Source organism: Aquila chrysaetos, chromosome 3 (assembly GCF_900496995.4).
Source record: "Aquila chrysaetos chrysaetos chromosome 3, bAquChr1.4, whole genome shotgun sequence".
NCBI lineage: Eukaryota > Metazoa > Chordata > Aves > Accipitriformes > Accipitridae > Aquila > Aquila chrysaetos.
Window position 1 is genome coordinate 4,298,165 of NC_044006.1, and position 26,488 is coordinate 4,324,652.

Consider the following 26,488-nt stretch of genomic DNA (forward strand, 5'->3'; position numbering starts at 1 on the left):
TCAAAAAAGACACATGGTAAAAGTTCCCATTTAAACACTATTCAGGGCCTTGAAACAATTTGACTAATGCATTTCCTCAATTTCTTTTCACACCCCTCTAATTGATATTCATCCAGTCTTCATTTTTTGGTTGGTTTTTTTTTGTGCTGGCCTGTTTGCTAACCTTGCCCACAGCCGGTCTGCACCTCCCTCTCCAGAGGGGCTCAGCTGGAGCCGGGGGCGCCGATCGGAGCATTTCCCCAGGGCACTGATGCGGGAAACCAGTGGACTCCCTGCCTGATGATGCACAGGACACACCGACCACACACGTATCTGCTAGGACATGGCCTGATTCAAGGGAGTGGGTTTTTCCCCCCCCCCCCCAAAATGTAGAGCTGCTCACTCAGCTTCTTTCCCTCTCTTCTGGGAAAGAATAAAACCCAGGGCTGTAGAAAAGCAACGCAGGGAGTGGGGCTGGCCCGGGATCACTCAGTAACGCCCAGCTCCCAGACTGTCCTGGAGGCATCAGTGCCACGTGAAGTGTCCACCACACTTCAGTTTGTAAGAGAGTGCCGATCTGCCGATATTTTGTTGAAAAAATAAGGTAAAATCAAAAGCCTGTGTCTCCACAGCAGTGTTTGTGCTATTGTCCCCAGTGGGACAGGAGCCCCTTGCAGCCAGACACAGTCCAGCCCTACACAGAACTTCTTTCACACCATAATAAGCAATTTCTCCCAGGACAGTTCATACTTCTGCTTCCGAAACCTGCCTCCCTCTGAGGATAACGGTGCACAGAGCACACCGTGTTCTTCACACTGCCCCAACCCCTTGCATCTCCATGCATCTCACTGAAAATGCTGCATATTGATCAGGCCAACAGCAGGAGCAAAAGCACACGGAGCCATTACTTCTGGGACAAGGAGGTGCTGGACTGCTGCCTATTTTTTAATTTCACGTCCAAGAAGCACGCGACATGAAATTAAGAAGTAGACCTTTGCAGATACCCCTTGTTGGATTTTCAGTGTTTGATCTGGCACAAATGGCTCTGAAACATCGCCCTGGAGATGCTGCACATCCTCCTCCTTCACTAGCCTCTCCAACATGCATGCAGCGGAGTGAAGCCGAGGGCTTGCCATGTATCCTCCTTTTCTCAAGGTACTTTTAACTGAAGAGAACAAATTTGCCTTATGTTTTTGTTGAGGCAAATAATAACAGAAGCTTCGGAAGCATCGCCATTATAAATTCACAGCTCTGATCCATGCAGAGTTTATAATAACATTTTACTTAGCCGGCTCCCACAGGACAGCCACTGCTGCTCTTGGAGATTGTCTCCAGACACTGCGGTGTCTTATCTGAGTGGGAAGTTTCTCTCTCTCCTTGATCAAGGCTTTCTTTGAAGATTAGGGTCTTGTATGGTTATGGAAATGGTTTGGAAAGGCATGAACAGAAAAAGGAAACGTTACACTTTTGGCGATTGGACTGGAGCTGCAGATGGGGTTTTGCCGAAAGCGGCTGCAAAATGGCCCCCACGAGCATCATCTGAACTCCAAAGGGCTTCTTGGTTCGGAAGCATTTCTGGCCCTCCATTTCTGGCCCCCAAACTGCTGGTGGAGGGGTGGGATTCTTCACAGAACGCCCTTCTCTGCCCTGTTTCTGTGACTGCTGGAGCCCAGATGCAAAACCCTTTGCTTGCAGCAGTGGGGAGTTATGTATAAGCGGCTTCAAAGAGCCACATGGAAGTCCAGCCATGTAGGGTCTGTAAATAAAAGGTTCATTACTTGGCTTCATTTTTTACCTGCGTTTTCAATCTACACCAGGGATCAAACCAGCAAAAGACTGCTCCTACACCACAAAGAACGAGCTCTGACTGGCCACCCAGTCTGATGCGCATACATTCCCCAAATCTTTAAGCATATTCACTTATTAACAGAGAACAAAATATTTCAAAGAAGAAGGTGGATTCCTAAGAGTCTTCCCTTCTTCACCATGAAAATTTAATCACAAGCAATTTCACTCATTCTCCTTGCTGAAAATACACCAAAAAGCCTCCCGGCTTGATAAGGGTAAAAAACTCTGGGCGCCCAGGAGGATCAGGTGAGGTTATGCAGTGAAGACATTCAATGCAATTTCAAGCTTTGAGCTCAGCTTGACAAGATAGGATTTTCATGTGGTTCTCCGCATTGTGATCACTGTGGGTTACACAGCACTGGAAAGTCAACACCAGCATCAATGGTGTCTTGACAAATCTGTCCTGCTTTTTGCCTACAAGTTCTGAATACGGGATGGTTCATTATGCAGAAGTCCTTGTGTAGCAGTGATGATCATGTAAATCCCCTGTTGTTCACTTTGATGTGCCTGTAAACTGCAGTCGTGACACTTTACTACATTAAGAATAAGGGGTCCTCCCCTGTTTGCAAGTGAAAACGTTGACATTTCGATTTCAGACTAGCTGCTGATGTCAACGGAAGTTAAATTGTTGCATTTTACTTTGTTGAATGTTTTCTGTTTAAGCAGAAAATACATACATATGGATACATGTATACTTACACGCATATATGCATCCATATACACGTGTCTTGGAACTACTGCTAAGCTTGAACAGGTTTTGTAACGTTGGATCAGATAAGGCTGTCAACCATCATTACAGAGCAATAAAGAGTGATAAATAAAAGGACCCTGCTGAAATACCATCTAGCAGGTAAGATGATGTCTCCCTTAAAGTTTCAGCAAAGTGGCATCTGCAGACACACACACATAGCCTAAGGGTCAGAGAACAGGACAAGCTCACAAGCTCACACGTTCTTACCAGCGTAACCTCATTGGCATTTCACTGATGTCATTTTTCCTAATACCCAAACTGTATGTATTAAGAATGACTGCAACTTATTAGCTACAAGGGAGCGGGGCTCTTTTTTTCAACACAGAGCTATTCTTAAATCCCGTTGCTCTTTAAACATTAGTGTTTCATCCTAAGTTGTTGGTTAAAACTTTTTGTTAGAGAAGGCCAGACTTATCAAAAGTTGCAGGCTTTGTCCGTCCCACAATGTATTATCTTTTTCAGGTGCAGCGCACAGTGCATGTCGTGCGAGCTCCTAGAGATCACAGCAGCCTATTTGTGACACCTTCACCCTTTTGGTAGTCAGAGGGAGCATCCATAGGCATCTTATCTGGGAAGAGAGTCAGTGAACGCTGAATGGATCCAGTTATGTTCTGGCTGCATGTACTGACTGCACAAACATTCACTGCCTGGGCTGCTGGCCTCGGTAACTGAAAGGGAAGCGAACGCTCAAATGAAGATAAAGTCATGTTCTTTGGAGGCAAGGAGGGAAACAGAATTTGATACTTGCTGCAGATATCTTGAGGGTTCCAGCTCCCCTTACGCTGAAGGCAACAGATGGAGGAAAGAAGGGACGGTGGATATTTACAGTCTTACTTCGCTGTCTTTGGACAAGATCCTCTGCTGATCTAACCTGGGGAATGGCTTTCACTTGAGTGGAGCTATTCTGAGCTGAGGATCTGTCCCACACTGCGTGTTTATCGCTTGATACTAGGAAAAGGAAACATTTGCTCCAACTTTTTTCTGCCAAGCATCTCGATCAGACGAAAATCTCTCCTTTCCTTCTGTTACCAGGAAATTCACTCCTCCTGAAATCTCTCCTGCACTCGTGCTTTCACAGAGGATCACTTGACTGATCCCCTGCAGTGAAATGCTACCTCTGACTCACAGCTAACGGGGCGTTTTCTGGCTCAAAAAGGAAAAGGTGCAGCCTCTGCCCTGAACCTGCCAGGCAGGGCAGGGCTGCACAGCCCAGGCACCATTCCCTCTTACGGTGCTCAAAAAGCTAAGGAGGAGCAGGACACGGAGGTCAGGCTCGGATGCTGGGAAGAGCCTTCAGCACAAGAGAGTTTATGAAACCTTATGGTGGGCTGGGCTGAGTTGGGAAACTCAGAACCAGTGGCATACGCTTGAAGTAAAAAGTATTCAGGACTCCAGCACAGAGAGAGACGGGAAACAACAGATTCGAGCACTCGTATTCCCAGGTAAAGAAGGCACGAAATAACTGCAGGCTTCTGGCGATCCTTGTAGCCTTAGGTAGCTGAAAGGGTGACAAATACAGATTTGCTTTGGCTTCCCCCTTACCTTCACGACGGTTACCATGCCTTCGTTGGTTACGGGGTCTGTCCGGATGGTGAAATGGCCAGAGGGGTCTCCGCTGATAATACGGTAGATGGCATTCCAGTTGGGGGAGTGAGGCTGGTCCCGGTCCATCACCGTCAGATTTGCCACCACAACCTCCACTCTGTTCTCAGGAACTTCTCCTGAATACTGCAAATAAAAGACAGAAGCGGTCATGGTGGGAGCTTTCTGCTGGTCCTCACGGCTACCTCCCCTCTCTCCTACATCAGCACGCCGACTGGGCAATCAGTCCCATGAAGAGGACCACAGGGTTATACATTATGAGCAACACATCCCTTTCTCCCTTCTGGTTTTCTTATTTTTTTCTTTGAGTATTTTTCCAAACCTTTCAAAGCCCAGTTTCACCTTTCAGCCCGAAGGAGAACAAACCCGCTATCATCTAGTCACTGCCCAAGTTTCAGCAAATGCTCGAAGTAAACGAGCAAAAAATGTTCCTGATATTCTCATTCAGTTACAGCAATCAGAGAGTTAATTGTCAACAGCAGGTAAAAATGGCAGACTAAAATGTGCGTTTTTTAGGATGACTATGTCCCTTTAACCTGAGGTATTTTGCCTCACTCCGGTTTCAGTGATGGCATTTTATTGCTTCTTCAGTGATTTTACTTCATTTTCTTTCTTTCTTGCCCTTGATTTGATTTTGTCTCATTATTTAAAGTGTTTCTTGTGATTTTGCCACAGCCTTTCCTGGTGCTTAATTCTCTCATTTAGCACTGATTTTCATGAAGCGTGTCCCGTTCAGGCATATCCTGATGCATTAACTACATTCTTTTCTGCTTTCCAGTCCTTGATTTATCATACGACTGATCAGGGATCCTGGCCTGTGAATACTTCCAGTGTTTGGGGCTCAAAAGCTGCCAGTAAGACACATTCCCAAATTTTCAACTGTCCTCATCTCTCAGCATCGCCTATTAGCAGCACTTGCAAATCAACACTCTGATTGACATATGGCAAATTAAACACTGGGGAAACGACGGGAGCGGCTGGCTCTGAGTCTGCAACTGAAATCCTGGCCCCCAACTGCAGGAGCAGAGCACTTCTGAAAATCTGGCCTTTGGTGCCTTTGGTGTGCACAAATGCCAGGTTATGTAAATGATAATAAATCATTCCTTTGTTAGCACAAGAGTCCCTTTCCACTCCTAACCCATACCCATCCACTGGAGTCTTTCGGTTATGTGCGTTTATATTTAGTATATATTATTCCACCACTGACAGCAAAAATATTCAATCTGCCTTATGTTAATGTAAATTTAAATTTGCCCTTTAGTGGTACGCTGAATGGCATTTTGCCCTCTTTTCTGTTATGCACCTGTCCTAAACAAGTTTTCATTAGTGAATGCAGATGGCATCTCTTTCCAGCCATGCTGAGTGGTAGAGAAGAACAGTGGGAAGCTGCGGGATAATTCTAGTTCCAGTACATGCTACAGCTCTTCTTTTCTCTTAATTTCCCATCATTTTACTCGTTTTTTACCCATTCTCTTGCCCAATTTGGAATCTCTGCGGCACACAGCTTAAGCAGGGGAAATACCACATGGAAATTTATCAAAAGCCTCTTGAAAAATCCATTAGATTATGTCATATCTACTACCTTGTCTGAAACCTGCTCAAAAGAACTCAAGGAGATTAGTTAAGCAGGATTGTCTCTTACTAAATCCACACTAGTTATCTATTGCCCATTACATTAAATTAATGTTGTATGGCATGCCAGCAATGACAAGTTGATGAGCCCCCAGTCTCTTTTAGGAGACGGCTGCACTGCTAACATCAAGGTATCGTACTGTAACTTCAAAGGAGTTAAGCACTTTGTGTAACCATCTCAAATCTTTGACCCAGGACCACAGTTTTTCATCCGTTACTACCAGGCTTGTGCCTTGCAGAACTAAACAGAATTAACTCATCAAGAGCAAGCCATCAGTTGTATTTAAGACATTTAAGAGGGTCAGTCCTCCAGGCTGCTGAACACCTTCAGTAGATCATAACTCGGGTGCTGCCAATCAGTTTGGGTTAGATGGAAAAATCCCACACCATCGCCAACAGATTTTACAGCAGCTTCTGTAAAAGCCATCACAACATCTGTTTTCGGCCTGTAGCGATAAAGTTTACTACGAGACATATTTTAAAAATATGAGGTATATTAAAAATTGTAAATACACAAGCACATTTCAATATAAAGCCTGGAGGAAGATCGCCAACAGTCTATAAAGCTTTTTCACTAGGGTAAAAACCACAATGCTCTGCATATACTGAGCAATCCAGGAGTTCACCCAGTTGTTGTTGATACCTATTAGGTATAGTTAGGGAACGATCAGTCCTATGTAGCAGTGGGTGGATATGTAGCGTAGGGTGGATATTGTCTGTTATGCTTATAAAGCCAAATATTTTGCTGATGAGAACAGAGTACAAACACAGGAATCAAAGGAGCCATCCAAAGCTATTCAGGTTAGGAAGCAAATTTTGGAGAGATGCACCATGAAGAACAGAACAATTTTCATCAGCTACAGATCAGCAGCTACTGGGAATCCAAACCAGAGCCTGTCTTTCCTCCTTCTAACACTCCCCCACTATCATTATGATAAGTAAATGCTGTAACGTTTATTGTCCACAATTGTCTTTACCTTTAATAAAATTAAGTAATGACATTAAATTACGTCTGCTAAGGGAAGGATGGCAGCACAAAGCTACCCACACTTCTTTAATGTCGTTCCCTTCCTACCCTGGAGTAACTTAGGAAAATGAACAATGCCATCTTTCACTATGCTGCTTTCCAGCATTCCCCGTGCTGTAAGTTCTCTTTCATAAGATTACAATTGATTTTCAAATAAAGAGAAGCATATCTATTCAAACAAGGTAAAACAATGGGCAACGGAGGAGCTGCTGGAGTAAACATAAGATTGATAAAGCAGTGCTTGACCTATACTTGTAGCATTTACTCATATTCCCCTGTATTTCATTTAGCTTCACTTTCAATTGTTGCATTTGAAGTCTTTAATTTCCAGAGCGCTTTTTAAAAGACCATTCACAAGGATTTCTATGGCTGATTGTTACACACTTCGCTTCTCTTCTCAGATAAGGATTTGTTCTGAACCTGGCATGTTCTTAAATCCTTAAATTCTGCAGGGTCTTTTTTCTTCCCCTCCCATAAAAGCCTGTGCTGGCAGAAGTCCTTCTCTCATTCCTCTGGAGCTGGCCTGTCTGAAGTCACGTCTTGCTGAAAAGGCAGTAATTCATTCTGATTTTCAGGTTGCATCAGATTATACTAAAATTGGTTAATCCCAGAGTTTGTCTTTCGTCTCACCCGGTACCTGACAGCATATAAACACGCAGACAAAAATCACTCCAGAGGAGAAAGGGGCTGATGGGGGGGACACAAATGATGAATTCACACAATGACTTGACTTTGCGCAATAAATCTGGAGTCTAGGCGGTGAAGCCACACACAGCAGAGTAAAACCAATTAGCTCACTGCAGCCACTCCTAGGGAGGTGTGGAATTAAGATGGATGAATACAAAGATAATTATTCAGGCTTCCTTCTAAAGGGAGTTCCTTTTTTCCAACGTTCTTACTTTCTTTCTAGCTGATTTTGCTAAAAAAGCTGTGAAAGCAAAGACTTGTTCACACGAACAGGAAAGATTTTTGAGTCGCCTCCAAGATTTGCTAATGATGACGCAACATTTGTTACAGGCAGAAGTAGTTTATGAAGGCTGAATCGCCTAGAGAAGTAGCTCTTTATGACCTACAGCTACTGCTTAACGCAGAAGAATAAGGGCATCTCAGTCCCCTTATTAGACTCTGAGCCCTTCCCCTGACAGCTATGACTGCTGCAAAGCGCCGCATCTTCTCCCTAGGTTCCCCTCGGTTGAGAGAAATCGAAACGCGAGCGAGCGAGCGCACGCGTGCACGTGGCGTGGGGCGTCCCATCTCCCACCGCTTTCCGCTGCCAGGCCACCCCGTTACGCAGCAAGCTCCGGATACGAGGTGACGCGCAGCCGGGGAACCCGGTGCGCAGGGGGCTGCGTTTGCCCACGGCCTGAACACCGAACCCCAGCTCCTCCACGCTTAAGGGCATCCTCCCAGCCAAGCGCTGGCTTGCGAGCCGACCGGTTACCTTTTCCGCACGGTATTTAACAAAGATGCTTGAATAGCAGGCAAATGAATAAACAACTGCAGTCTGGTTGCAGCGATCTGTGCAAAATGGAAAAAAAAAAAAAGACGAAAATCTCCTAATAAATCATTAATTGTGATGTGCCTGCCCAGCTGCAGCGCGGAAACAAGCAAATGCCATCCTAATTGATTGCTTCTTATTCCATCTTTATAGGCCTGCATTTTTTATTGTGGGGGTTGAGTAAGCCCAGAGGTGTAAAAAACCTCTAGATTGTACTCTGTGTATCTGCCAACTTGATATTTAGATCAATAATCCTCTTTTTTTCCCCCCGACTCCTACTACCGGTAATTTAGCTTTTCTTCCTAGCAGCCTAATTGCTGTTTTCTTAAGCCTTACTATCAATTCTCTGACCTTTAATTTCCAATATTGTTTGCTGTATGGATGACTGTACTAGGTCTGCAAGTTATCCTACCCCCTCTATGCCGTACGGGTCAGACTTGGCTATCAGCTTCTGTGACAGCCAAACAGTGACCTCCAGGTTCTCGCTCCACCGTTGCCGTTGTGCAGCAGAAACCACAAGCTCACTCGACTCCCCACATCATCTCCATAAAATCAACCATATTTTGCGTGCAAATCAGATTCCGAGATGCTCATTTCTTAATCATGTTTTACTAAAGAACTACTCCCTTTAGCGTGTTCTCGAACGATGACCGCCCTCTAAGTACCGATGTCCTCGCTTTTTTCTGAGGCAGCCCACGGCACCCCTGCATTGCACCAGCCAGCAACCCCTCCGTAAGCCTCTTTGCTGTTGGTTTTTCAGGTTCGTGCCCACAACATCCCCTGCACTGCAGTGTCCCTGCTTCAACTTCACGTTCACTTGGACCTACTCCACAGTCCATCCACGTATGCGTATCGTACTTCAGACTAGTTATGTGCCATGTGGCAAATGCTTCCCAAACGTTATCTATAAAGCCCAACGCACTCTTGCCAGCTCGCAGTTTTGCTCCGCTGGTACGAGGCCCAGCTGTCACGGTGCTCATTCAGAAATGAATTGCTCGGGCTGCAGGCACCGGCTCGTCGCGGTCGGGCAGGGGTCAGCCTTGCCCAGCCGAGCGGAGGCAAGCGCGTGACAATTAGCTCACCAACTTTTAAAGGATGCTTTGGAAGTTCTGCCTTTATCTTCAGCGGTCTGTGCTATTAAAACGCCTCACCTGCCTGCAAAGGAGCTCTCACAGCTTTACGCGTGGCGTGGTGGAGCCGGACCATCCGCTTGTTTATTGGGAGTTTCTACAAGGAACTATAAGCGACGTTCAGTGCGTTCTCAGTGCTGGTTTCACTTCTGCTGGATGAGTTTGCAAAACTAAAGCAAGCCCTAAACTTTTACACTTCTGAAGCTGATCTTATGATGGGGTGCACAAAACCTCCACCGTGTTCCTGTAGCTGACAGCAGCCATTGGCTTTACGCTTTGTCTTTACTGGTGTTATTTTTTCAAAATCACAAGTAACGGCTAGTTTTGGATTAAATGACAAGATTTACTCTTTGAATATGAAGACAAAGCAGGAACAGAGGAGAAGCAAGCAATATGCTTTCTTTCAGAAGCAGCAGAAGAAAACACTCTCATTTCAGACTTTCTGGTGTGAGGAAGGAATGTGCAGGTCTCGCTTTCACTTTGGTTCAGAGACTCTTAGAGTACTTGCCAAGAGTTCAGGGACAAGAGCATGTAATAGTAAAAGAATATTAAAAAAAAAAAAAGAAGCTTGCATGTCTGACAATAAGCACTAATTTTTTTCATTATCAGATGTTACATTCTTGTGACAGTATGAAAAGATGCCACAGAAATGATGACACAAGACACTATTCTGCTGCAAGATAACCATTTCCAGATAAATATATCTTATGAAACGAGGTTCGAAGTTTGCATAGAAATTTAGATATTTTATAAAAATGCATTACAACACAAAGGAGCTTTTTACAACATTCGTATGAAAGGTTTAAAAAGAGATTAAAATTACGTCCTTGGAAAGGCATATAGCCTTGTCAAGAAAAAAAAATTCTACATTAACCCCGTGTAGGAAAGTTGTACTTTATCTGTATTTCAAAGGCTATAAAGAACCACTTTAATCAACCTACTTGACTTTGGGGACTTGCACGTCTCACTGAAACTCATGAAATCTGGCATAGTGTGGTTTCCAGAACACAAAAGCCTTTAATCTGTAACCCGGCACTCTTGTACATTCAAATCCTGATACTATCTCCTTGTTAGGAACTAAAATTGTGAATTTATCCAAAATGGGATCTCATCTCGTCTAAATGATGTAGCCTTTGCAACAGTGACCTTTAACAATGGTTATACTCAACAAGAAAAGATTTTATGTCAGGAGCCAGTGGAAACAGTATATGTTAAAATTCTGATCTGATAGCACAGCCTTTTATTTTCCAGTTTTAGACAAGAATCCTTTGAACGTTTCATTTGCTCTCTTGTCTAACGTACCTTTGTTTCTTGCCTACAGAATGAACAGCAGGAAAAGGTAGCTGATACCCTTCTACAGACTATTTGATTGTCAGGTGTAATTAGTAACGCTATCTTTTAAATAGAGGCATGGATTTTAAAACAGCTGGAACTGCCTACAAAGCCTCATTCTTAAAAAAAAATATTATATACATACATTTATAGAATAAAACATTTTTGCACAGATACACTATTGCTTTACAGTGGTTGACGGCCCTCTGCTTCCCTTCAGCTGCAGAACTAAAGGCTAAGTGACCTGCCCATGTCTCCCGAGGCAGCTGTAGAACTGGGGCTGGAGCCGCGTCCTGCCCTCTGCTGCCTGCGTTGGGGCAGGATCCTGAGAACATCATTAATTCATGTGTTACTTGATAAATCCATTAGGTCAGCCTGGATTAGTCTATCGATCTCTCCAGTGCATTGCCACGTAGCCCTGTGATCCTCGTTGAGCAACTGAGATGGAAAAGCTCCCAAACGGGAAGGCTGGCGGAGAACCGCGCGCTGGGGATGAGCTGGATCATCAGCACGGCTCTTCCCCAGGCTCTGCATCGCGTTGGCTTCACCCGAGGAACCCGAACAGATTTGTACGGCTGGGCAAAAACAGGCCAAAAGAACAACTGGCTGTGAAGCTTCACCGCCTCGAAGGCCAACAGCGGTTTGATACCTCGACCTTCCTGAATTGCCGAAGCAGGGCTGGCGTCCCGCGTCTCACCCAGCACGGCAGGAGGAGAGCTTTCCAACGTGCAGACCGTGGTGTTCGCCCTTACTCTCCAAAACCCCCATCTTCCTTAAAAGAGGGTGAAATTCCTTCATTTGTTGGAACATCAAGCCTCAAATCTTTCTTCAAAGTGCAAAGTAGCAAATAACTGTGCTGTTTTGAGCAAAACTTTGAAAATGTATTTTTCCCCAATTTAAATGCAAACCAGACTAACAAAAATTGTGCGACAGAGTTCAGCTCCTAAGTGAGCAAAACATACTCCACAGGTCTGACTCATTTCTTGGTGAGATGTATATAGAGGGGGATGTTTCAATTCAGGTACCTGTAATAAAGTTTCATAAAGAAGGGCCTTAAGCTGATAAGTCTGGTTTAGGATTTTCTTATTAACTGCCCACTTCTTATAATGAGTTTTTAATTTATTTTTTTCAGATTTTAAGGCATATAAAAGCTGCTCATGCCTTTGGGATCTGAAGACAGATATTTGGGAAAGGGAGAATTTTAAGAGTACTGAAACTGAATTTTTTATGTACACTATAATCCTGGTATTGAGCTTTTTAACAAGTTTCCTGCATAGCACAGCTCAGCCAGTCTGCATGCTGACTCTAGCTCAAACCTCCTCTGCACTGCAATTGAAATCTCTGTTGTTTAGCACACACGGGGATTTATTTATTTTATTTTTTTTTTACGACTAGATTCGAACACCACAATCAGATGGTGGAAAACCCACAAGGTCTGGTCATAAACAGGGTCCCTGACTGGACAGAGCATCCTTGTAGGAGAAAAGCACTGAAGCGTATGTTTTATTCGACAAGTGCTGCTACTGCGGTTTAAAGATGTCATTTTCTGAGCTGGTGCCACGATGGCCAATTTCTTATGTCCTTACTGCTGCACAAAATGTAACGGCAATGCCTGTCGGTGGGGTGAGAGCTTGCACTCACAGGGAGATTTGCATTCCCGCTCCCCTACGCTGTGGTTTCTACGGGAAGGGAATCGGGAGCGGGGGACGCGTCTCCACGTTGCAGGGGTTGCTGAAGAGCCCTTCCAGTTTGCAGACAAACCCAGATGGCTCAGCTGCAGCACTGCCCTGAAGCAAGTAGAGGAAACCTGCCCTCCCAAGCTCACCTTCGGATGGAGTCCCTAAAATCATAGAATCTAGAATGGTTTGGGTTGGAAGGGACCTTTAAAGGTCACCTAGTCCAACTCTCTGCAATGAACAGGGACACCTTCAACTAGATAAAAATCTTGGCATTACAGAAAAATGCATGCCCGCCTGCTTACAGTAATTCAGAGCACAGAATGAAGACTAAATTAAATGCTGTGTAATTCATCAGACTTGCCACGAGAAAGAGGCTTCTCGCTGAAATTTTGTTTACAACAGGAAAGTCAAAGTGCATATAGCAGAGAAGAGAAATGCAGTGAGAAATGGGAGGATATTGGGTCAAAGAAAAGAGGGAGTCACTATATACTTGTAAATTTAGGAAGGAAAATGTTATTATTTCTGTTATTTTTTTGGCAATTAAAACATGTTATTGCACTAAGCTGAACGGTTTGAAAAACTCCACCATGCTCGAAAAAACTATGTGAAACCTTTTAACCGTCCTCTCTGATTTTAACTCTGGTTGTTCTCTGTGTCCTGACCAGAGCTCTCTTCTACAATTGGGAAGCGTTAAGACATCCTGGACAGTTAGAAATATTTGATAAGAGAAAACTCACAGCACTAACAAATCCTTTGCTAAATCTCCTTTTTTTTTCCCCAGCATGTCACTAAAGATTTCATAAGTGAAATGTGCTTAATGAAACTCCAGATATATATCCTCTTAAAATGACATCCCTTGGAAGCAACTGTTTTTAAGGCAACAGAATACTGAAGAATTAAAAACCTGCCGACCCATGGAAGTTAGCCAACTTCAGAAGGGGATTTATTTCAGTGCCTTGCAATAATGGAGTTACAAAATGTATTTAAATTTCCCAGCCTCGCATCAATGCCTGAGATGCTGTGTACTTTTAAGATAATGAAATAATCCACTACCAGTGGGTATTTGCCTGGGACATCTGGCAGACATGGAGACGTCCCTGCCAGGGCTGTGAGGACGTCCTGCCTAACCAGGGACCTCCTGGATGGTGCTGGGTGTCTACGCTCAGGCAACTGAATTGGGCCCTCCAAGGCCAGGTCTGGGCTCAGGAGGAGAATGAGGAGATTTAATATATATCCAAAAGCAGAAAGAGGCATACGATCTAGAAGAAATCATTCAAATTTGAGAGAAATGCTACAGGTGGATAAATGTCAGACAAGAAACACTGAAGTGGGTAGATACATGCGACATAGGAGCATTAATGTCTGATTTCTCCTTAAAATTTTAGCTAGACCAGAGATTATGGGAACGGTGTCTAATCCACACACACGTATCAGGTGGTGAAGACCACCGTGATTTCCATCACAGCACACCACAGAGCAGGAAGGGTATTTCTCTGTAGACATTTCCTTTGACTACGGAGATTTTGTCAGCGACACCTGGCTGTGTCACACCTCGTTGCGCACACATAGCTCACGTGTGCCCTGGCACCTCTTCCTCACTGGACAATTCCTCCACAGCACTATGGCAGGCATGGTCTGGGGATGTGGTCTACAGCTTCTCCCTCCGGATCCCATGCCCGTTAAACAGGGAAGGAGAAAGAAGAGAGAAGTCCCTGCTACAAGAGACATCGCACCAGGAGATACAGCGCTGCCAGATGTTGCAAATGAAACGGTTCGTGACGAATGGGTTATGGCAAGCGATAGCTGATAGGGGCTGTCGTACCGCATGGGTAAGGGGTGGTCTTGCCAGCGTACGGATATCGTCTGTGTTTTGATAAGATTCACCTGACTGCATAAACCAGCAAAACAGCAGGCTAGAAAACCAAATGTCAAAACAAATTATTATGTATCACTACGATGCCGATGATGGATATGCACATGCCGCTCAACCCTGTTAACGACAGCTACCCAAAAGCCCTGTAAGGAAAGGAGAGCGTCGTGCTGTACATAACAGGTGAGCACATATGCACGAGGTACGTAGGCACAGAGGTTGTGCTGTTACTCCTGGATTTCAACCACTTACGTGCTGAGAAGCAGGGCATGAGCAGCATCGCGGGCTCTACCTCCCGTGCGGTGCTGTAGCTCTAATTGGCTGAGATTGTGCTCTCTAGCATCAAGAGAGGAGGTTATATTATTCTTGATTTTATACCAAGCAGTACATGTGTCCACTCTGAGACCAATAGAAGGTTTTTTTTATATCCCCCCCCCCCCCCCCCCCCCCTTTTTTTTTTGGTGACAGAAAATTGAAATCCGTAATGAAACTATCGTTCCCATTTTTTAAATCACTGGTCTTTGGCAATTTTAAACTCCAAGGTCTGAAAAATTCATTACTACTAACTTCCATCAAGGGTGTTCCTGAAACCGAAATTACTTAATCAACTCAATTTAGCTTCTTGTGTAGACCTAATTCAGAAAAACTTTATCTTCTTGAATTGTTATTGCAATTAATTTCCCCCCCTTCTTTTTCTGCAGCAGACGACATTTCAGTAATTAGATATTTTATAAAAATGAGTTATTCATTCAGGGTAGCTTCACTTTTATATTTGATTAATCATATTACCACTGAGGTCTGGGTTTTGTCTCCAAGGAAAGTTTAATGACCTCATTTTAATCTTTCTTTTAACCACCAGGCAGGTATCAATGAAGAGAAATAAAATTATCTTCTTTTTTTCCTCTCTCTTTTTTTTTTTTTTTGCAATCTCAAGATTACATTTGATGTTTTTTCTGTGTGACTGACCCATTTACAAGGAAGAATCTAGCTGATTCCAATTAGGTTCAGGACAGAATCAGGCTAAACAGAGCCCTGAACTGTGCCTTAATAACTAATGCTCAGTGTAATGGAGAGGAACCAGAACTGTTTCACCAAACGGCGGTTGGTTTAAAGCACTGTACATGATTAATTTGGTGATAATTTGAAAATGAATGTACTGAAGGGAAATAAACAAAACAAAAGCCACTGTAAATTTAGGTTTTGATTAATGGGGTCTATTAGTAAGAGACTTCTATCAAGGAGACCACATTTTTTTATATCAATGCATATATACCCACACAATGTAATGGAATAATTCATATAAACCACAATTGATCTGGGAGTAGAGACTGGGATATTATTGATGACTGTTTGCCTTGTATCAGTATCTATCTATGCTTTGAATCTAGCTGTACGCATATCTATATTTGCGTCTTTGTACATAGACATCTTTGTACCTATCTATCTATCCATCTTGCAGACTACACGAAGTAGTCTTGAAGGTATTTCATCCTTTCTGTCATACGCTACACTAGTGTAAAGACTTCACAGAAATCACAGAAGGGGCTGATGCTCTTTTCATTAAGACACGAGGAATTATTGTTTTCTCATAAACTGAGAAATATCTTTCATTTTAGATGAAAGAGGTGATAAAATAAAGAGCAAAAGTTGAGTATCCACAAGAGAGTATGAAGCGTGTCTTGTTTTCCATAGCACGGCATTGAAAGGGCCTCCAGGCGCTTAAAGATGCTGTGCCTGGGAAGAGTCATACTGCTCACAAAAAATCTGCACCCTGAGTTGGGGATCTCGCTCATTCCTTATCAGAATCAAAACTGTGTAGGCGTCACATCTCCTAAGCTCTGTTGGACAGGCTTGGAATTTAGGTAGGGATCCATCTCCAAAGGTCAGTTTGATTTGAAAGGCAGGTCAAGATGTAAATAATTTCTATCAAGACGTAAATACTTTCCTAACCACAGCTAACCTGCAAGTCTGCAGCACCAAAGCCCCCGGCATTAGTGTGGTGAGTCCTGAGCAAGACCGAGACAGGATGGGAAGAAAGAATATTGTTTCTGCTTGTGCTCTCTCCGTTTGTTTCTGCCACCTCTTGACCTAACATCCTTAGTCTAATTCATTGCTCGTGACAAAGGTTTTCGTCAGGACCTGCAATGAGAGGCTGAAAGCCCATTTCAATTTATAAACACTGAGTTCTTATTTCGGAAAACTAAACTGATTTGTAGCTTTTAAAACTTCACCGACTATATATTTAATTGAAATGCACACAGAATTAGGTAGCCAAATGCTACTGGGCATATTCGATTCACTTGAATATAATAATTTATTTCAGTTAGATGATGACAGCTCTATAACAGCCCAAGCTTTACTGCATAGTTTGGCTGAGCTTCGTTTTGATTGGAAAATTGCAAGCAAACACAGTCACCTGGGATTTTCCATGAAAACACAATTGATTTTTAACGATAAAGCCTGTCTGCAGGACTGTACAGAACTCCTGGGTTTGTTTTCAGCTGTAAAACAACGCAGTTCTGTAAATTTTCTCACCATGGTATTGGGTCTTTCCCCTTGCCAGCTCTGACCTGCGCTGTTCAGCTTGATTTCTGCCTCTTGTGACAACTGCCTCTAAATTATGCCACGGGCATAATTTTGATGATTTTAAAATACTGTAGCATCCAGGCTAATCTATATTGAAATGTCATTGTAGACCTTCTGAATGGTGCAGGTGTAATGATGGGGACTGCGAGATCTGAATGGGCAACTACATACGCAGCTTTAGTCTATACGCCGGGAAATTAAGTACCAGGTGCTCAAGATTTAAGCCCTTGATCTCTTCCAGATCTGGACACGGGCCTGGGTCCTGGGAGATAGTTAGCTACCCACTTCCACTGGTTTTGCCTGGATCAGCACGGTAAGAGCTCTTTTTAGGAAGCCCTTGGTAGGCATCCTGGTCCATTTTTCTGTCTGCAGGAAATCCCACTGAAATCTCATTCCTGCTGGGTCCTCCCTTCACAGGGTAAGATTAATTTGTAAAACATGAGCATGCATGTAAAAGGGATTGCTCAAAATGCTCACATGTACTGAATGCTTCTGGATAGATCTGGCTATAAATGTGCTTAGGAAACCCCAAACTGCTGGCAGGCTGACTTGGTTTCCAATTTTGGTTTCCTACCACCATTAAATATCATTTCTCCAAACCAGACCTATTTACAACTTTGCATCACAGTCATTTGGAAGTCAGTACCTTTCAGCCTGAAGAAAAAGCTGAGGGATTTCTCTGCTACTTTGCTATTTTTGAACTCACTGTTAAGACCAGAGCTCAGCAGGATTTAACTCAGGGGGCTGGAGACCAGGTGAAGCATTCGCCCCAAGCTTTGCCACTTGCGAAAAAGTCACATTTTAACAGCTCACATCAGCTATTTCTGCAGCCCTGGACAGCGTTGCTCTTGCACTGGTTGATGCACAGCTATATTTTGTCCTCAACAGCATTAACATGAGAACAAATGCACACAGAACAAGGAGTAAAATTTTGGCTTATGCTTGTTTGCTTTTCCACAATTTTGGCACGTTTACAGAGCAGGAGGACTAAGCGAGTGCTACACCATGGCTGTGAAAAAGGCAAATTTGATCCTAGCAAATATTAGTGCTCTTGTTCAAGACACTGAAAAATCTCGTCTGGATTACTATATACAAATTAGGTCAAAAGACAGAAATCTGAGCGGAGCCCGGTGCACAAGCAGGGTTAGCAAGATAACCAGGGGAACGGAAAGCTGTAACGTAAAAAGGAGTTGGACGAGTCTGGCTTGTTTAGCTTCGCAAAATGATGTGCACTAGTATATCAGGGTGGAGATGGGAGAGAAAATGGGAAGGAGACATCAAAACGGGAGGAAGAAGAACTATTTATGCTAGAGGACAATGCTAGCATGGCAGTGATGCACTGAGAGCCTGCTTCACTTTCAAGTTCCAAAGCACTTTTCAGAGCGGGCTCACTAGCATTTTCCATAGTACTCGGAGGAACCAGAATACCTGCACAGACAAAGGTCAGACATTTTTGGCAGTGCAGTGCCAAAACCAAAAAGCCCTTTCAACTTCGGTCTCTCTTCATGTCATTTTGCTCATGAAGCACCGAGCTCTTCACTCTGCCGATTTCATTGCTGACTGATTCAGTCCAGTACAAGCCAGGTTACTAACTCAGTGTTACTGTTAGCAGCCAGAGATGAGTCTGATCTGACACTATTAATTAAATAGCCCAGTTAAAAACTGGCAAGAACTGCTTTTCCTGATGTACTTGCAGTAAGTACTTGCTCCTCCACTGATTAGCCAAATCCACTTCGCAACTAGATTAACCTTAGCCAGCAACACATCCCCTTCCGCTGGAATATGAGTATCTCCGTATGCATAGCGTTATTCTGTACCAGCTACTCTGCTTTGAGCTCACAGCCAACCTTTTGCCAGACTGCCTTTCCCAGGCCAACAAGAGTCACCGCTTCCCGGGCGCCGTGAGCTGGGAAGCGCCCACCCATGCCCGACAGTCCGGTCCTAAACCTTTAGAGCTGGTCCTAATGGAAGTCAGCGCCGAGATTAGCCAGCAAGGCAACGCAGCGGGGAAGGGGATGCGGTCCTAGAGCTGCCTCTTTAAAACACGCTCCACTGGATTCAGCCTCGGAAGAGGAGATTCTCAAAGCAGTGCCAAAGGGCAAATTTTAAAGTAGCTTTGAATAAGACCTCCTAAGGCTCAGGAGCTTAAAGAACTTGAATAGCCCAGTTTCTTTTTTTCCTTTCTTTTTTTTTTTTCCCCCCTTCTTTTCTTATTTTTTCTTTTTTTTTTTAAGGAGAGGTTGATTGCCAGGCAGGTCTTCCCAAGAATCCACGAGCTCAACTAATCATGAGCACTTCAGCCCTGTGAAATAATATTTCCCTTAAACGGGCTACTATAAAAACAAGTTCTGCACAGTAGGCAAATTTAAAATAACTTTTAATTAACATTTAAGACACAGAAGTCTGATCATGCAAATTCATCTGCGTCTCCTCTCTGTGCCTGATTGTTCCTGATTGAATACGATAAAAATAGACTTTGTATGAATCAAGTGTAGGCATGGATTTCTTTAACTTCTCCTCCCCTCTGATTATGCATTTCCTTAGATAAAGTGGAAACCCTTGGATGGCTATTAACGGTATCATGGGTCAGACTGGAAAGGGCATCCTGCCTGATAGGAGTTAAAAGATTTCACTGGAATTAAAGGCATTCCTTCTGTGAGGGAAAAAAAGATGTCTCCACCTTGCATAAAATCTCACCCGAGACTACCCAGCACTGTTCTGTCTTGGCTGACTTTTAATCTCTGAAACACCGACACTAATTTCAGAGCACCCCCCCTGTATCTGAGGTGAGCATCTGGCCAGAGGCTCAGCTACAGATCTATATTCATACGGAAAAAACCGCAACCCGCCTGCACACAAGAGATAAATATTTGAAGGGAGGCTGAGGAATTTCCACATAATTAAGACATGTCAGAGGACATGACCCTGTTGTGAGTAACGGCGACTGGATAACAGAGGGCACACTGATACCAGTACCCTTATCTTGTAACAGTAATGGAGCCAGTTTCCCAGTAGAACATCCTACAAACCTTTGCAACACAGTCCAGTTCAAATGTCACCATTTTACACCAGCTCACGATTTGGCAGATGCACAAGCCACCAAAAATGCCACGAAAATGAACTAGCACAGCTAATCCCTAAGGACCGTGGAAAACTTGGGCATGGGGGATTAAACTACCTTTTTCTAAGGCACCTGAGCCAAAGCCTGCGGGCACGGGCTGGTTGGCTATGCCGTGGAGACGGCATCACCTCTGCTCACCCAGAATGTGTACCTCTGCTCTTCGGCAGAGGGAAGAATTGCCTCTCTACATTTATTTTTGCAAGCAACAATGTCACATGAAGAACACAACACAAAGAGCAGGCTGAAGTCCCTTAGCTAGCCAGAGGAGCGTTCCCTGGGTCACGGTCCTGCACTAAATCATTAACATTGCCCAAAATAGCTGCCTATGATGTTTATGGCGTTTCGCAGGATGCTCCACTCTTCTGGCGCAGATCTGATTGCTTCCCACTCTGGGGCAGTCTCTCATGAGACGTTTCCTCACTGTTAGCTGCTCTCTGATGCTTCTCAGCATGGCCCGATAGCATTTGCAGATCAAGAAAACATTCACCATCACAAAAAACAGAGCTGGAAAGGACTAGAGGAGGTCAGCTCGTCCTCGCTATGCCCCAGTGCCTCGCAGTTTGATGCGGATAGTCCTGGTTGTGACTACCAGGACTGGTCATGACTCTTGCTGATGGAGACTGGACTTACAGTTAACAGCAGACTTTCGTTCAAAATTGTTTCATCTAGAGACTGTGATTTCCCCCCCCCCCCTTATAATTTCAGAATCCTTTGTGTGAGAAGGTGGGGCTGCTTCTTCCCCTGCTCTTGTGCAGGACCTTCCCCCTGCCTTTCAGGTGATGTACTAGAAGGTATGAAAACCACATCAATCCATTTTCACATAAGCAAGCAATCATTCTGGAGTTTCACTGGAGTATCTTCAATTTGTACATTTAAGGATCTTCTGTGTGATTTTGCTACTCTTTTTCCACTTCTCATCTAGCACCACATTTTGATCACAGCTCATCCGGTATTTTGGATGTCCGTTAACCGACATACCTCCGCAGGTCATCCACTCCTGTGGACAAGTGATTTTGGTTCTCGTACACCTCTATCTGAACTTTCACACGTTCTGTGCATGCAGTCTCTTCACCCCCCTGCACGGCGTGCTCAGCTATGGACGTGACCTGACTTTGACCATCGCAGTGGCTGTTTTCTTCTCTCCCATCCCGTTGTTAAATTTTACACAGTAACATTAATTCCTGCTGCTGAATACATGAGCTGTGACACCAGCATGGTGCAGTGTCCTCCTGAGCTACATTCTTATCCAGAAACGATTAAGTCTAAAACCACCCTGGCTGAATGACAGGTAATTTAGGAGCGCTATAGGGTGGGCCTTTGTATGTGTCTATGCTGAATATAGTTGCTTGAGTTCCTTTCATCTGGCAGCTTTCCAAGAGCAAAGCACAATTTCAGTTATTCAGCCTATTTTGTTTTTACAACAGCATCTCAATGCAAAAGTATTTAAAATAAAAATATACTGTATCTCTCTAAACAGTGCCCACTCTTAAAAGAGACCATGGGCTTGCTTAGCCTCTGAGGAGCTGTAGATTTCCTGGAAAGAGATTTTTGCTATTTTTTAGAGGTGTTAAAATGCAGATCAGACTATCTGATGACAGCAAGGAGATTCAGCTCAGGTTTAAAGAGACTGATCAGCCTGATGCTGTTCTCCCTGCCAGTCAGGGAAAAAACGTATTATACTTTCATACTCACGTGAAATTCATCCTGGCTATATGCGGGAGTATATCAAAGATATTTGTTTCCACAGAATCAGAAAATATTACTGTAAAACACCCTTGGTTTTCAGATCTTTATAAAGTCCCATGTGCTACTGTGTAAAGCCCTTTGGCCCTTGCAAAACTCTTTCTTCAGGGATTGAAATTAGAGAAATAATGGTATACATCAACCCTGCTTAGAGGAAGAGTAGCATTTTCTAATCCATTTAAGACATTCCTATGGGTAATTCTCTTGATGGCTTTTATTCCTCCTAGGTCTAACACACACCAAGACATTAAATACTCAGAATTCACCTGAAAGCAAATCTCCATTATCTTACCTTCCATCAGATTCAGCTTTGGAAAGTATTTTGGAGAGACATTAAAATATACCACATCTGGAGAGATGCTGCCCTCCAGAAGGCACTGACGTGCATGTGTGACTAATCCTGACACAGCTCACCCCGCTACCCGAAACCTCACCTCCTAAAATGCATTTGGAGACAAGGACCAGGCAAGCTGGGTCATCTGGAACAACCTGTGCTTAAATGACGTGGCCACTTGATGTCACTCCTTTTTCACTCAACTGTAGGTTAAAGTAGTATTTCCCTGGCAGAATAAGGTCCCCCCTGCAAACACTAGCAAGCTGGGGGACACGTGCTGCTGCGGTGAAAAGTCCCATGGCCTGAGAGACACAAAACTTTAAGACTGGCCGCTATAAAATTTTGAAGAGAGAACGATCCCATGCTGGCAGGAGAAAGGACCACATGGCCCGAGACTTGTATGAGATTTTTATGGCTCTTCACAACCGTATGTATCATACTTAAAGAGATATTTAGTGACAACTTTACAATACAAAGCTCGGCGTGTTCACTACGGCAGATACGAAGCACGTGTGCTGCTGTTAAACCCACCCTGTACTCACTGGAGCAGCAATGCAGGCTGCAGACAGAGGCCCAGATCTGAAAATGTATTGTGTGCCCGTTTTTCTCTTCATTCAGGAGGAATTTAGTGACTTCCTTTTTCTGAGAATCTAGGTCCAAGTCACTTCATCGGAAAATGCTGGAACTGCTCGGGAGCTGAGCACATCACATCCATGAGCCCGGGTCCTGATGGCCGTGGGAAGGAAGGACCCAGGCTCCACAGCTGGCATGGAGCCCATTTGGGTCCATGGTGGCATAAATTGGGCTCTGCACGACTTCCTTGAGTTTTGCTACGTATCTGTAGTTTGGAAGGGCGTAACTAAGGGGAAGCTTGGGTACTCCACTAATAAATACTTGCAGACCCTTTAAGATGGAATGAAAATTCAGAATAACGTAAATAAAAACATTCTTCAAATGATGTTCAGTGACTTGGGCACAATGCAGTTAGACTTGCTGTATTTTTAAAGATTTGGTGTCAGTTTAAGATACATCATTTACTGCTCCTTGTTGACCCTCATATGAGTATAGATTGTGGATACACAATGATTTCTCATTTATTAGCATGTAGACCCTCTGTACTGCTCTGCGGTTTCTAAAATTACTATGCACATTTCAGATGTTCTACGTCTAAGTATTATGAAGGCTGGAAAAAGAGCCAGACCACATCATTTCACCTTCTAACTCTTCATTTTTACCTTAGTCAGCTCCAAAAATTTGTCATTTGCAATCTCTTATTTTTTCCCCTTGTCCCCTAGTAATAGCAACTTAGAGCACATGAGAACAGAATAGAGAATTACTGTACTAATATAAGAAAGATCTTTAACTGATTAAAACCAGATGCACTGAAGAATGTCTACACGTTTACTGCCAGCACACACAAATACATCTGTTAGAGCTATCGGTGAAATACAAATTTTACCGGATACCTGTTACCATTCTGAGTATTTACTGCTTCCTTGAAATCGTATCCAAGCTACTAAACCCGAAATATCTCTTACTGTTCAGGGTTTCACTCATAAGTAATAATAACTCTGATATGTCTACAGCCAATTGCTGTGAAACAACTGTATCCTCTTTGGTGCAATCAGACATAGTCTGTTTGCCACATTATTTCAGCTCCTTTAGTACCTCAGCAAAATTGGTCGCCAAATAGTTTTGCTAGTTCATGAATCATTCTGCTTCTCCTTTTTCCTTTTTTCCTCCTTCCCCCCCCCCCCCCCCCCCCCCCCGAAAGTCTTTGTTCCACGGTTATCTATCAAGTTCCTCCTATCTGCCAAACCAGCTAAGAGAGACGACCGATATAAATATCCATGAATTACAAACACGTTGTGTGTCCATGCATCACTGTGCTGATGTATTGATACTTACAGTGCTGGTAGTGAATTCGGGTGGGTTGTCATTCACATCTGTCACCGTAATGATCGCTGTTGCTGTGTTTGAGAGACCATAGTTAAGATTTCCTTCCATATCCGTGGCTTGAACAATGACTATATACTGCTGAACTTTCTGGAAAAAAAAAAAAAAAAAAAAAGAAAAGAAAAGAAAAGATGAGAAACAAAAATGCATCCGGTGAAACGCCTTGGTTTATTTTCCGTATACAAGTGCAATCTTTAAGCAGACTAAGAAGTTAATCTGATTCAAAACATTAGTAAAAAAGACAGATAAAATTTTCTATCATGTTTTTGAAGGGATTTTTGCATAGAATGGTGGATATCACCTGTTTTATGGGAAAATAAAAATCTCATGGGCAAAATTCCTTGGTTGAAACAGACATTTTTGTTAATTTTTAAGCATTTTCAGCAACATTAGTTTCTGTCTTCTGAAAACCACTAAAAATTTTGCTAATGTGTTTTCACTGAAAACATCACTAAGAACATTATACCCGCAAAATTGACAGCAACAATGCCTGGCGGCCCTCCAGCTCGTTCTGCTCACACAGTTCGATGCCCACAAAGCATTTTGGTACTTAAAATACTCTCCATGTTTCAATCTTTTACACAATCTTGGTAAATAAGGAGAATTTAAGTCCAGTATGAAAAAAAAAAAAATTCAGTGCAATAAACAGAAGTTCAGCAGATCTGATTTAAATTCCTGAGCACCCCAAACTACGTGGCTCTCAGAGAAAAAGCCTCAGAGCCAGCCATAAAAATCACTCATTAAAGTTCTTCTAAAAGATGCTGTGTGCCAATACAACTGGAAAATAAAATTGAATAAAACAGGAGAGGGCGTCTGATCTTGCATGTGTCTACATCTCCCTGGGATGTCTCTTTACTTCGGAGTATCTGCCTGCATTGAGAAAAGCCTCCTAATGTTTAAAACTGGCCTCAACGATAAACTTTCATTTGGATCTGCAGAATTTACTATTGATGTCTACACTTGCTGCGCTCAGGGTACACAGGGCACTTTACAGGCAGATATGAAAGCAAAGCTCCTTTCCTGAAATACAGGCAAAGGGACGCGCCGAGAACCAGGGAAGGATCTACCCAAAATTGGCGTGACTCAGGGCGAAGCTAAACATTACGCCCTATTTCTTAAGGTCTAAGGTGCAATTACAGTTGCGAGCTGGGACACAAGGACTAAACGGCTCTGACGGCACATCGGAGAGCCCGAAGGGTGTGAAAACCAAAGGGAGGCACAATGTTACGCAGGAAAAGCTTTTTCCAAAGCCAAGTTGAGGGACTTCACTGGGAGGAGAGACCTGCTTCATGCTGGATCGCTCCCGCTCTTGGAACACAGCTTAGGTACTCGAGGGCTGCTCCCTTTGTGTGCCGATGTTACAAGCGTGTGTAAAATGTCAAACGTCCTTTGAAATTTCAAAGGGCAAGAATTAGGTCAATTAGGTCTCTCTACTCCTATATAAACATTCTTGAAGTGCTGTAATGGGCTTAATTCTTTAATTCTTCTGAGTTGCTAGAATAACAGAGATCTGATTTTTAGCTTTATCTTGATTCCAGGACTTTTAATTGATAGATATTAACCTGCTAAATTGACAAGACATCACACACAGGGATCCATCAGCACCTTGCAACTGGAATATATTATGGAAATGCACTTTCATTATCTCTTGCTACCTTGTATAATAAAACATGAGGGAGAAACTATTGTTAGCCCTTGTTTTTCCTCACAGAAAAAGTTGCCGTTCATTACTCCATTTGTAAAACACCAGGTAACTGTAAGGCTGAAACATCCTTAGCGATGAATGTATTTCTATTTCACATTTAGTTTTTCCTTCCTTATTCTCTCCTACAGACAACTTGGGAGGCTGACAGAAGTATTCCCAAACAGGCCAAATACTAGTGAGCCACATTAGGTTTAATTCATAGAAGGGGGGGAAGATATTTAAGAAAATAGTGGCAATCAGATTCCACATAAATTAGAAAAACAGGTCAGAGGCCCGCATGAGAGACTCCATTTCAATAGCGCACTTAAATGGCAAAGCCACCTCTAACGTTCCTCACTGCAGTGAGACAGAGACACGTAATTCACAGCATTATTTCCGATTTGATGGTGTAGCTGTCGCACATTATTGTAACAGCTTCAGTGCTTCGGCAGCGACTGCAGGAAAAAAAACGTTCCTTCCTTTCCGTCAGCCGAGAGGGCGATGAAACAGCCTCCATTGGCGGGGGTGCTTCTTTCTTAACTTGCCATTTTTCTATTTTACCGTGTTTGCAGACTGACTGACCTCTTTACAGCTGCTGGGCTCCCAGGTCACGCTCCCAGGTGTGCCCAGCAGAGCGAGCCGGGACTGTCGCGGCAGCGTGCCTCCAGCTAGGGCACGGCAAAGGCAGCTCCGGTTCTGTGTCAAAAGCAATTCTG

At 43.5% G+C, this 26,488-nt stretch overlaps 1 protein-coding gene across 1 annotated transcript in view; it reads right to left on the reverse strand.

Annotated features, from left to right (window-relative positions):
- The window catches only part of CDH4 (cadherin 4), a 476,335-nt gene that overhangs the window by 32,645 nt on the left and 417,202 nt on the right, over positions 1-26,488 (reverse strand). The window contains 2 exon segments of the mRNA XM_030009468.2: positions 4,121-4,306; positions 24,041-24,178. Coding sequence (XP_029865328.1) covers positions 4,121-4,306; positions 24,041-24,178 — 324 coding nt within the window.